The following is a 12585-nucleotide window of genomic DNA, read 5'->3' as shown; positions in this document are numbered from 1 at the left end:
CACACACACACACACACACACACACACACACACACACTCACACACTTCATGAGAAGTATGGAACAATGGGGGAAAGGATGCTGTCCTCCTCCTTTCCATCCAGGAGTCTCCCTGAAGCTCAATGCTGTCCCTTCCTCACCCCACATCCAATCTTCCTATATCACCAGATTCTCAACTCAGATAAAAAAAATGAAGGCTGGAGAGAATGGCAGGAGGTGGGTGTGAGTCAGTGGGGAAAGGGCCAGAGTGATCAAAAGTCTGACTGATTTTCAAATTTATTTTAGCCCTCCCACCCCCATCCAGTTCTGCTGTAGTAGGAATCAAGACAGGCAAGAGTGGGATTCCAAGCCTATTTAGAGAATGTATTGTAAAACACATACATATGTAAAGCGCTTAACACAGGCCCAGCCCTGTGCCGAGCACTTCACCTTGATGGCTCATTTAATTTTCACAACACCCCTAATAGTAGATACTATTGTCCCACTTTTTCAGGAGGAAGCCCAGGCTTTAAGAGGTAAATTTGCACAGCTAGTGAGTGAGGAGTCTAGATTTTAATGCTTGCAGCCTGACTCCTCCCCACTAGGATACATTGGGTGTTTAGCTGTGACTTCCCCTCTAACTGGGAAAAACCCCAATCCTCTCCCACAGAGCCTCAGCCAGTGATACTGCTTCCCGGATGAGAAGGGCGGCCCTGAAGCCCAAAGCAAAGCCAGCCCCACTGCCACAGTCCTTCCAGCCTCCTCCCAGCTCCCCAACAGTCCAGACCCCCTGGTGCTCCGAAGGAAACGCAGGCGAGTGTCACTCTCTCTCAGGGAAGAAGGGATTGGGGCTTGGAGACCATTTCCTTTACTGCATGGTCCACAGGTGTTCCTAGGGATGAATTAGAGGGGTGTGTGTGTGTGTGTCCCAAACCCATAGTCCAAACGGCAAGACAGAGCAAGGGCCCCTAAGCAGGACCAGCGTGAATGGGCCAAGGGGTGAAGAGCCAGGAGACAAGTGGAGGTTGGAGACCCCCTGGGGCTGGAGAAGGGGGGCACTGGCCAGGCTGTGAAGAAATCTGGTTTGACGCAGAGTTCTGGTCTCTCCCGCCACGGAGGACCCTTAGCAAAGTATCTCTGCCCTTGGGTCAAAGCTGAGTTGTGTACTATAGAATGCTCAGCTTCCCTTTCTTGTCTCTTCAGACCCAGAATCTTTCCCCAAAGCCTCCTGGTCCCTGTGATCTGCTACCTGGGGGACACAAGGCTGTTTTCCAGGTCTCCTTTCTCTTCCAACCCTCTCTTCTCCCCACTAGGCATTTGCTGGTCCTGATGTCAGTCACGGTCAGCATGGAGTCCGGCCCCTCTAAGGAAGTCACTGCCGGGTCTGCCGGCGACATCGGAGAGATCCACAACTGGACTGAACTGCTCTACTTCTTCAACCACACTATGCCTGAGTGCCACACTGAGCTCAACGAGAGCACCAAGCGAGTGGCCCTCTTTGTCCTCTATCTAGCCATCTTCGTGGTCGGGCTGGTGGAGAACCTCCTGGTGATCTGGGTCAACTGGCGCTGCTCGGGCCAGGCAGGGCTGCTGGGCCTCTACATCCTCAACATGGCCATAGCGGATCTGGGCATTGTCCTGTGTCTGCCCGTGTGGATGCTGGAGGTCACATTGGACTACACATGGCTCTGGGGCAGCTTTGCCTGCCGCTTCACTCACTACTTCTACTTTGCCAACATGTACAGCAGCATCTTCTTCCTGGTGTGCCTCAGCATTGACCGCTACGTCACCCTCACCCACGCCTCTCCCTCCTGGCAGCGCTACCAGCACCGAGTGCGGCGGGCGGTGTGTGCAGTTGTCTGGGTGCTCTCGGCTATCATCCCGCTGCCCGAGGTGGTCCACATCCAGCTGTTGGAGGGCTCTGAGCCTATGTGCCTCTTCTTGGCACCTTTTGAAACCTACAGCACATGGGCCCTTGTGGTGACCCTTTCCACCACCATCCTGGGCTTCCTGCTGCCCTTCCCTCTTATCGCTGTCTTCAACATGTTGACGGTCTGCCGGCTTCGGCAGGCAGGATGGCCCGAGGGTCGGCGCAACTGCCTGCTGGTGTGTGCGTACATAGCTGTCTTTGTCATCTGCTGGCTGCCCTACCATGTGACCCTGCTGCTACTCACACTGCACGGGACCCAAATTTCCCTCCACTGCTACCTGGTCCACCTGCTCTACTTCTTCTACGACATCATTGACTGTTTCTCCATGCTCCACTGTGTCCTCAACCCCATCCTTTACAACTTTCTCAGTCCTAGCTTCCGGAGCCGGCTGCTGAGCGCTGTGGTTCATTACCTTCCCAAGGTCCAGGCTGGGGCAGGCAGACGTGCCTCTTCCTCCTCCTCCACTCAGCATTCCATCATCATCACCAAGGAGGGCACCCAGCCCACTGCAGCAGGCCCCTACCACCACTCCAGCCTGAACTTTCAGGCACCAAAGACTTCACCCATCTCTGCTCCTCAATCTCTTATAGCCAGCTGAGGTAGATTCCAGTCTCTCCCTCAGTGAAGCAGAAAGCTGGAGGTGTGAGGGAGAGATTTGTGGGGAGAGGGAGCGGGGGAGAGGGTCAGAACACTCATGGTCAATTTCGAGTTTATCTTGTATCTTGAGGTGGGGAGAGGGAAAAGGGGCAAGGAGGGATAAAGAACGTGTCCTTGGTGTTGTACTGTTTGTCTCATTCCTTGTGTTTAATGCAGTCACACAGGAAAAAAGATGAAATAAATAATAGAAACAGCCATGGCTCTGGATCTCTGCAAAAATGTGCACTCGCAGCAGTGATTGAGAAAGGCGCTAAGGCTAAAGAGATGCTTAGCAGAAACTAGACAAACTCATTGCAGAAATTACCCTGTCCGGAAAGAGTGAGCTCCACAGGAACCTCACAAAACTTTCCTTTTGTGTTTGTGTGCTTGTTTATCTCCCAGCACAGCATGCCGACTGTGGGGACAAGAGGCCAGAGGCCAAGGAACCAGGAGGCCTCAGCAGGACGGTTTCCTAGCAGTGCATCCTCAGTGCTGTGATAAATGCAGGGAGTGGGGAAGCAGTGGGGGGTGGGGGAGCCAAGGTCTGAGCGCCAGGCACCCAGCAGCTGGGTTGGCAGAATTGTTCTCCACCCCCTTCCGCCCTCCAGGAAACTCTCCGTTTCCTTAATGATACTCTCCCCCTGGCTTGTTCATCCTGCTCCCCTCCCCCCAAAGCAGAGAAGCCGTCCCAGATGGGACAGTGAAGATGGGCTCCTCACAGCCCATCTCCTCCCAGCTTTGGATCTATACATTTTGGATCGAAGGAAAGACGTTATCAGAAACCCACCCCTGTGGAAATCTGTATCTACAGTGCCCCTGCTCACTGGGTCCAAACCTCAAAGGGTCTTAAACTACCAACAGTTGCTCCCTTTCTCTCCAGATCACAGGAGAATATCCAGGGACATCCATTCTGGGCGCAGACCTTGGGGCAGCCAGCAGCAGGCACTGACAGGTGCTCTGTCCCTCAGCCTTTGTTCCCTTCACAGGACAGGGAAGTAGAAATTTTCCAATTCTGTCACAGGGCAGAGTTCTAGTATTCTTCTGTCAGTTCTCACCTGTATACTTTTCTCTGGCCTAGTTTTTTAAATAATTTATCTGTCTTCTATTCACAATTGTCCTATAGGTAGGAAAAGAAAATCTCTTAACAAGTAGGACTTCTGGAAAAGCTCATTTGTCAGTTTGGGAAACTAGGACCATGTCCATGAAGAACTCTGACTGAAGTAAAAGCCTTAGAACAGGTCCAAGTCCACCAGTGCCAAGGCTTGGTCTTAATCCTGCCTCTGGAGATGGGATGGCTTGTGGACATAACCACTGAGAGCCTCTGTCCTGCTCAGCACTGTGTGTCTGTCAAGTTTAACTTGGAATAACTCCTCAATGACCTGGAGTGCTGTCTCCTCTGCTTTTAGAAACATGAAACTGGATTCACCAGATGCATTAAACACGTGCTCCAATTGGTGTATGTACCCATTTGTCAGGAGCATGGGTGGAAGGGGGGGGATCTGTATCTACAGTCCCCCTGCTCACTGGGCCCAAACCTCAAAGGGTCTTACGCTACCAATAGGTGCTCAGTGGCACAGAGCTGAAGGCTTTTTCAACCAAGAGAGACTGGGTTGTGACCTGGGGTTGCAGTTAAGGGCTTAACCTAACAATGCAGAAAACGCATTAAAAGAAACTTTCTTCCCTTATGCCCACATAAAAACCAAGCCAACATCCAATTCCCCTATCACTGCCTCCTCTGACTTGGGTTCCAGGAGTTTCATAAAGGAAATCCAATTTTACATATCACATTCCAGGTTACCTCAGATCTTGGCCACTTCCCAAAGATCGTCAACCAGTTATCACCCTGGCAGCATGAATACTTCCTTGGAGCCTTGAGAGGGAACTGGCTGTGCTGACTGTTCAGCGTTGGGAGCCAGGCCCGGGGCAATGTGGTCTGAGACCAAATGGACCACATCACACCATATCTTCAACAGGAAATGATGCCTAACTTTCACCTCCTGTGTTTGTTCGTCTCTCTCCACTCCAACATACCATGTCACAGTGAATTAAATGGCACTGGCAAGACAATTTGTGGCCACATCTTGAGTCCAAATAGACATTTAGCAGAGTTCCACTGCTCTCTCTGGGCCAACAGACGATTCCCCTCATGGATGTCTCCCTGAAAAGGATGGGTCATTGACTTAATTTTCCACAATAAACAGGTCAACAAGTTAACCCTGGGGAGTTCCAGCTACAGGAAAGAAAAATGTACTACCTGAAAGAATTCTGCTGAGCAGAATACTGCTGCTGAAGGGATGGCGGCACAGATATTCTGAACTCATGCGATGAGCATGATCACAGCAAATAGGAAAAGAACTTCCATATCCGATTTCCTTTTTTTTATTCTAAATAAAAAACCACACTTTGTGCCGAACAATGGAATATAAAAGAATCAGATGTACAACGATTTTAGACATCTACTATTTGGGGGGGAAAGTTTACAAAATATACAAAACTTTACAGCAATAGATAGTAAACACTTAAATATTAGGAGGTCAGTACTTATTAATTTAATGGAAGGAGTTAGACGTCAACAACTCTTCTCCATTTCATAAGAAACTTGAGCTAGTAGAGGTGGGAGGGGAGGGTGGACTGGACACAGGAAGGGTGTTAAAGAAACATGGAAATCCAAACAGTTTTATTTTCATCCTGATGTAAAGCTTATGAGTAACCACACTGACATGAACGCTGTGTGCCCTGCTTCCTGACTCATTCAGTGCAGGTTTTAGGAAAATGGATGTGTAGGGACTCCCAGATGGGCACCGACTTCTCCACACAGCCTCCTTCCACACCAACAAAATCAGTGTCCATCTATAAAGGGATTTAAATTCACTTCCACCGTTGAGTAAGCTGGGAAAATAGGGCACAGCAGGGGGCCGGAAGAGAAAGAAAACTTATCAGTAGCAAAACCTGACTGGCAAGAAGGTATTTAAACCCAAAGGCTTGTCCTGAAGACAAAAAGAGTGCTTGCTGACAGATCAGAAGAGAAGTCAAATAGAACTTTTACTCATTTTCTGGTTCTTAGGGGTCACCTGGGCCAGACCCCTACCCTCACCTCCTTTCTTCCCAATTAGCCATCAACTATAGAGAACCCATGGCATCTTAACATTTAGGACTAAATATGAGGGTAAAGCAGAGCTTCTCAGTGGGTGCTGTGGCATCAGTGAGTCATCGGTGGGTCCCAGAAGCTAGGATACTTACTGATCCCCTCCTCTGGCCACATGCAGCCTCTGCTGTTTATCCCAGCGTGCCATACAAGTATTACCCTTTCCCTTAGGAAACAGGTTGGGAATGGCCTCGTGCTTGGTTTAAAGCTCTACAGTTGCCATCTTGAAATTCTTAATTTTTAAACAAAGGGCTATGCCAATTACCTAGTGGGTCCAGGGTACAGAACAAGAAACAGGAGGAAAAGGGAGGAGAAAAGACATTCAAGGGTCAAATAGAACCTCAGAACAATACAGCAGGAGACAGTGCTAAACTGGGCTCCAGGGCAGAGGGTGCAACAAATTCAAATGAACAGAAGGTTGAAATAATAAAACCCAAAATAAAATGAATACCTTCCACCAGGTATCCTAGCGTGCCCTTTGCCACAATATAGTGTTTCAAGTAAAACATTTCAGAAAAGGGTGAGCTAGAGGCAGAGGCAGCAAACATGACTCCAAACGGAGAGAGGGCTCAGGTATGAATATGGGGGACACGTGGAGAAACAGGGTTTGGTCAATGAGCCTCATGAGCTGCTGAACCTGCTACATGTCTGACTGCGACCAACCAGGCCGACCTGATCAACCACTTGGCCTCAGGAGGATCAGGGAGGTGCAGTTTTTTTAGTGTTTCAGAGGCAAAGTTTCAAGGATTTGCTTTTTGGTTTACTGGCAAAAAGGGAATACTTCACAGTTTCAGGTTAAGTATACAGACTACCCAGCATCCATGATGCCCTCTGTTTAGGAAAAGGGTTTCTCCAGCATACTGATCCATTCTCGGCTATCTGGCTGGGTTCCAGTAAGTACCACCTCTCTTAAATGCGGCCATTCAAAAATCAGTCCTCACCAACAGTCTGGGAGGAATCACTCAGGCTTAAGAAGGCTTTGCAGACACTTGATGGTGGACTTTTAACACATGTTCCTTCTTAAACTTCTAATGGTCAGTGTGGGAGAGAGAGGGAGAAGCTAGTCAAGGATGAAAAGTCTCAGTACTGCTTTTCTGATAAGAATGTCCCAAAGGAACATTTCACAAGTTGGATTTAGATGGTGAAAGGTGGCCATTTGTACAAGTCCCTCATATAATGATCACCCCACCAGAGAGCCATGCACTCCAACTCAGAGGCTTTATCCGTTTCGGGCTAGGGAGAGAGGCAGCAGGCCCAACAGGGTTTGCCTGTATGTCTTAATATAACTTCCCAAGTTTAGGAAGGATGAGAAAATGTGCAAAAAAGATCCTTCATGTGACTTGATCCCCTCAGCTCAGTCCCCGATCTATTCCATCACAGAATGGAAGGCCTAGGAACTGAACAAGCCCCAACTTTCTCCTACCTAAAGGGTTCCCTGGGTTTATTCTGCAAGAGACTATCTGGGAATAAAGAAAAGAATTTGTTTAAAGGCTTGACATGTTCTCCCCCAGTTCTAGCCTATTTCCCAAATCTCTGGCCAGGACTGTCCCCTGGAATATGGTCGTGTGCTGGGGAGAAACTCATTTTCCTGAAGTCTCTTAACCAAAAGAGATGCTGGGTAATACATATACAAAAATAAAAATAAATAAATATTAACATCCAAAACGGCTTTGTTAGTTAATTAAAACCACTTGCTGTGAAACAGCCCGGAGTGCTGCTGAGTCCCCCCAGGGGCAATGTCAGGGCCTAGGCCAGGGACTTCCAGAGCTCGCCTGAGCAGGTGAGGTAGTATGAGTTACTGAGGTGCCACCTAGTGAGTACACAAGATTGAGGGCCCTCTCCCTCATGCCTTCTTTGGGCAAGACCCCCCCTCAAAAGCCAACTAAGAACAAAACCAACCAACCCTATAGACTGGGCAGACACATTTCCCAGCCACCTAGGGAGGGTCTGAACCAGTTGCCAACCTATAGCGCCCCCTGGCAGAAATGAAAAGACAGATCAGGGTAAATTCCAGCAGGTCAAAGGTGAGCTGCCAAAGCTCCTGCCCAGTTGCAAAGTAAACAACAGGTTACCCAACTGGGACAGACAGAACACACATCCCACTGTGTGCCACCAGTTCCTTGGTCCCTTTAATCCTGAAGGGCTCGTATCCACCACTCCACCACCTCATGGGCTCTTCTCATCTACACAAGTCACACTCCTGGGTGGGAGACTGCATGTAAATTAAGGCAAGGCTGCTGCTGTCAGAGACATCCCCACCTCTCTATCAGGAAACTCAAGGTCCTTGGAGGTGGCCAGATAACAGATGACTATACTGAAGTGGCTCCCTATCCTCTTTGCCCCGCAGAGAAGGCCTGATATCCTGGGCCAACCACTCCATAAAATCATGTTTCTTTGGAATTGAGAAGAAAAAAGAAACCTCCCTTTCTATCCACCCAGAATGGCACTTCTGGTGGCACTGCAGGACTTCTGGCTGGCAGGGGTTCATCCCAAAGCTTTCTAACCTAAACAGGTTTAGTTCCCCAGTCTGGATCTGGCTGCCGAAAGATTTTACTTTCCAATCAGCAGATCAGAGCCATAGAACAAGCAGGCACCTCCATCCCTGACACCTTTTCTCTGCTGAGGGCTGGGCCTGGAACCTGAGTGAGCTGCCCTGCTGACTAGTCTTTTCTGAATCACCACATTCCCAAAATCTCTCTCATAGTTGTCCCAGTTGGAGGTCTGGCAGTAATACCCACAGTGAAAACCTCTCTCCACCCCCCTCTGTTCAGTGAGGCTGTTGGTTGGATTCTTAGCAGCATAAAACCTATCAGTAAACTAAAACTCGAGAGACTGGGGAAGGGGATCTAGTTGGCACCTGCCTGACGAGATCCCAAGACCAGCCTCAAAAGAACCAAAAACACAGCCCTCATGGGCAAGAATAGGTAAGGAGGTAAACATGGTAGGGCCGTTGCTTCTCAAAAACAGTAACAGCTCATGTGCTATTTCTCCTTTTTCTTCTTTAAATACAAGACAGAATTCCTAGCAAGGCAAAATTGTAACTTCGGCTGGGGAGCAACCAACAGCCATTACAAAATCAACGTCCTGGCTGTCGCCTGGGAGCCCCCCCTGGCTCTGCCGGGACCCAGTCAGCTGTCAGGGTTCTTTTCAGCCTCTTTGGAATGGATAATGTACATGAAGGTCTGCTCAATGGTGAAGTCGGGGGGGAGGCTGCCTTTGTGCACGCCAACGTGCTTGCTCATGAGGTTAAGGGTGGAGCTATAGTGGCCACAGACTGTGCAGCGGTACATGAGGGCCCCTGAGTGCGTCTTCAGGTGGCACTTGATAGTTGAGCGGCCTCGGAAGAACTTGTGGCACACCTTACACTGGTATGGCTTTTCGCCCGTGTGGATCCGCCGGTGGTAGTTAAACTCGCTCGTGTGGGCAAATCTTTTGCCACAGACCTTGCAGCTATATTTGCTGTTTCCAGGTTGGCCCTGCAGAGCCAGCTCCTCACTCAGGAACTCCTCTGCTGGCAGCTTCCGCTTCTGGAGAGCTGGGTGCTGCAGCCCAAAACCAGGCCGCGGGTCAAGGCCACTGTTGCATTTGTGCTGGCTGACGTGGTAGCGATAGGCAGCCTCCGACTTGAAGCTCTGGCTGCACAAGTGGCAGCGGAAGAGGGTGTCTTCCAGGCTTTGGTGCACAGCCATGTGCTTCTCTAGGAGATGCCAGTCCACAAAGCTGTTTGCACAGACAGAGCAGGAGAAGACTGAAATGCCGAGATGAGAGAGAGTGTGCCACATGAGGCTGCAGAGGTTGAGGTGGCGCTGGTCACAGACGCTGCAGGCCTGGCCCTTCAAGTTTAGATGGTCAAGGATGTGGCCCCGGACCACATGGAAATCTTTGGCCAATGCCTTCCCACAGGCAGCACATTTCAACTCTGTGGAGGCTGCCCCTGAAAAGAGACCCAGCTTCCCAGGCAGGGGATCATTGGGGTGGACAATGATGTTGTTCTCAAATATTCCATCCCGTCGATGGAGGGTCAGCTGCCACTGGGTAAAGAACTTGGTTTCACACATGTCACAGGAAAAGAGGAAAATACCAATGTGTGACAGAACATGAGTCACCCGGGAGTTTCTGTCCTGGAAGTGAGTCTCACAGACCTTGCAGTTGCCTGTCAGCAGGTCCACGTGGTCCCGAGCATGCTGTCGGATCAGTTGAATATTGGGCTCTAGAACTTTCTTGCACACCTGGCAAGGCATGGCCTTATTCTCTCTGCTGTCATTCTCTCCAAAAGTCAGCTCGTCCTCACTGTCGTCACTCAACTCAATCACCTCCTCAGCTGTGCCTATCTCCTCGGTGGGGTCTTCAAACTGCAAGTCATCATCCCCCAGGTCCTCCAGCTGGAGCTCATCCATCTGCCCAAAGCCTGGATCTTTCGAGTGGTCACTATTGCTCAGACAGGAGTTGGTCCCAGTGGTAATGTCTATTGCATTGTCAGGAGGGAAGAAGCTGTTTTTACTGAAGTCTCCATTGCTCTCAACTTTGTATGGCTGGCAGGAGCTTGTGCTAGTTTGGATGCCCATGCTAACAGTGCCTAGGACTGGCTGAGTCACCATATTAGGTACAGACGTGAAAGGAGCAGGAGTATCATGGTCTTCTGTCTTTGGTGGCAGTGGCTGCTGAGGCTGAGGCAGGCTATGGTTAGTGTCACTAGAAACATTTCTCTCTTCCTCTTTATAGCTTCCTCCAGCATCACTAGGTAACACATAGTTTCTATCAGGACCAAAGTGTTCCCCACCACCCCGGAGTTCTCCGAGGGGTTGGGCAGGTTCTGCTGAGCTACAACTCAGGGTGCTGGAGTGGCTCTCACTGGTGTTGGTCAGGGGTTTGGCCACGGCAGTGCTCTCCAGGTCAGGAAAGGTGGAGTGACAGGCCCGGAGGAGGTCTTCCATACCCAGACGCTCAGCTACCTCGTAGATGACCCCAACGTTGATCAGGTCTGTGAAGAGCTCTGATGTGTAGACAAAGCTCAGAATCTTCTCAAAGTTGGCGGGGGTGATAAAGTCCACCACATAGGTCCTGGCAGCATCTAGCCCAGTATTCAGGAAGAGGTTCTGGAAGTAGCCAGCCGCACAGGCCAGCACAGCTTTGTGGGCTGGGAAGGAGCGGCTCCCCACCACAATGGTGACATCGCACATGGTCTCCGAGAGCCGGCACTTGTTGAGTTCCTTCAGCAGGTTGTTGGGGTGGTTGGTGCTTTGCAGTTTGATCCTCATGCCCATCTTAGCAGCTCCTATGAAGTTGCTTTCTTATCAGCACAGTTAATCTGTGGACAGCAAAAGGAAAAGTTGGATAGCCAAACACATCCCTGCAGGAGAAAATACCATCAGTCTGAGTGTTTCTAAGCCCCAGGTTGGGGGGGCAGGAGTGAACCGACATGGAAAGCTGCTCCATTCTGCTAGGGGCAAGGACAGCAAAAATGACGGGACAATGAATGACCTCTCTCCCTGCATACATCCAAATACAGAGTTATGACAAAATCCAAGAGTATTGGAAAAAAATCTGTACTTTGGTCCTTAAGAGTAAGAGTTTGTAGGCCTGTTTGGACAGGAGCTAGTGTCATAGAGCCAAGCCAGAGGCATCCTCTCAGACACAATCTTACACTTCATTTCCAGAGCAACTAGCTCAAATCTTTCTCACATTAGTTTCCTAATTTTCTCCTGAATACAAGTTTTCCTATCTCATCGAGTACATTCTCTTCCCTCACGATGCCAAATGCCATATACATACTTGAACATAATTATCAAAGTTCCATTAGCTGCTGAGGAAAAGATAAGGCTGCTCCACTCCACCGTTTAGTTTTCTAACATTGCTGTGTCCTTTCAGTCTCTAAATAAATCTCTTGCTCATTTCATTTTTTTTCTTGCTCATTCTTGAGTTCCCATCTCTCCCTACCTGTGCTACCTGCCTCCTCTCGTCTCTTCACAACCCAGAGCCATTCAGAAGTTAAAACACTTGAGAACCCAAAGGAGTAAAGCAAAGTAGACCACAACCGTGGTACTTAATATTACTTTATGCTTTATTTCTTTTTACCACCCTTTCTGGGGTTTATGCTTATGTTAACCAGAACTAAGAGATTTACTTGATGCCATAAGAATGCATCAAGTAAATCTTGACGCATCTAATTATATAGCAAGACTCCTAAAAGGCTTGCTCAATACCACTTTTCCCCCTTTTCGAGTCCTACAAGCCTAAAGATGGGCTAACCGCATTCTCGTTCTGTCTCACAACTCGCCCTGCGCAACACAAGCCCCCCTTCTCCACCTCACCACATTTTAGTAATTCCCAACTTTTTCTGGGGCCCAGGAAGCTTTTGAGCATTGTTTGGGTACCAGTCAAGCATCTCCCGGGCCCTGGTGGCCACGTATCAACGGTCAGCAGGTCGGGGCAGTGGGAAGCCTGAGTGGGGAGTAAGAAGGGGGCAGATTCTGAACTTCCGAGAGCGCACCCTGACTATCCCGTGGCGCCGCAGTCTCCCCTCTGGAAGGTCGAATCCGGGAAGAAGGCCGCTGGATCGGGCTGGGGCACTCCATCTGGAGGGCACCGCGCGCACCGGTCCCTCCCCAAAGACCGGCGATTGCCCGGGCGACTCCGTGAGGGGAGAGGCGGGAGGGCGCGGGGCCGGCCAGGGAGCAAGGGATCCGCGGCGGGGCCAGCCGGGGTCGGCGCAGGGCCAGGGAGGTTGGGTCCGGCCCAGGGGAGCGGGCAGGAAAAAACACAGCGAGAGTGAGAGAAAGGACGGGACGGGGGTCGGGCCTCGGCCAGGGACAGCTCTCTGCCCGGCCGCGCTTACCCGGCTCCGCGGGACCCGAGCACCATCGCCACCGCCGCCTCACACAAAGGCCCCGGCCCG

The 12585-nt window shown here is 50.3% G+C and overlaps 2 protein-coding genes across 3 annotated transcripts; one reads left to right on the top strand and one right to left on the bottom strand.

The window, feature by feature from the left end:
- Positions 1-610: 610 nt before the first annotated feature.
- ACKR5 (atypical chemokine receptor 5) lies at positions 611-2773 on the top strand. Its single transcript, XM_019657566.1, has 2 exons — positions 611-791; positions 1292-2773. Exon 2 carries the CDS (start codon positions 1308-1310, stop codon positions 2505-2507), a length of 1200 nt encoding a protein of 399 aa, XP_019513111.1. The 5' UTR covers positions 611-791; positions 1292-1307; the 3' UTR covers positions 2508-2773.
- Positions 2774-4914: 2141 nt separating this feature from the next.
- ZBTB39 (zinc finger and BTB domain containing 39) lies at positions 4915-12585 on the bottom strand. Of its 2 annotated transcripts, none has more exons than XM_019657680.1 (2): positions 12526-12585; positions 4915-10998 (listed from the first exon to the last, which is right to left on the bottom strand). In XM_019657680.1, exon 2 carries the CDS (start codon positions 10952-10954, stop codon positions 8819-8821), a length of 2136 nt encoding a protein of 711 aa, XP_019513225.1. In that variant the 5' UTR covers positions 10955-10998; positions 12526-12585; the 3' UTR covers positions 4915-8818. The 2 variants fall into 2 exon arrangements, with proteins under 2 accessions (XP_019513225.1, XP_019513226.1); XM_019657681.1 differs by lacking the exon at positions 12526-12585 and adding an exon at positions 12181-12498.

The sequence above is a fragment of the Hipposideros armiger genome, unplaced genomic scaffold, assembly GCF_001890085.2.
Source record: "Hipposideros armiger isolate ML-2016 unplaced genomic scaffold, ASM189008v1 scaffold_277, whole genome shotgun sequence".
Taxonomy (NCBI): Eukaryota; Metazoa; Chordata; class Mammalia; order Chiroptera; family Hipposideridae; genus Hipposideros; species Hipposideros armiger.
This window is presented reverse-complemented; position numbering and strand designations above follow the sequence as displayed.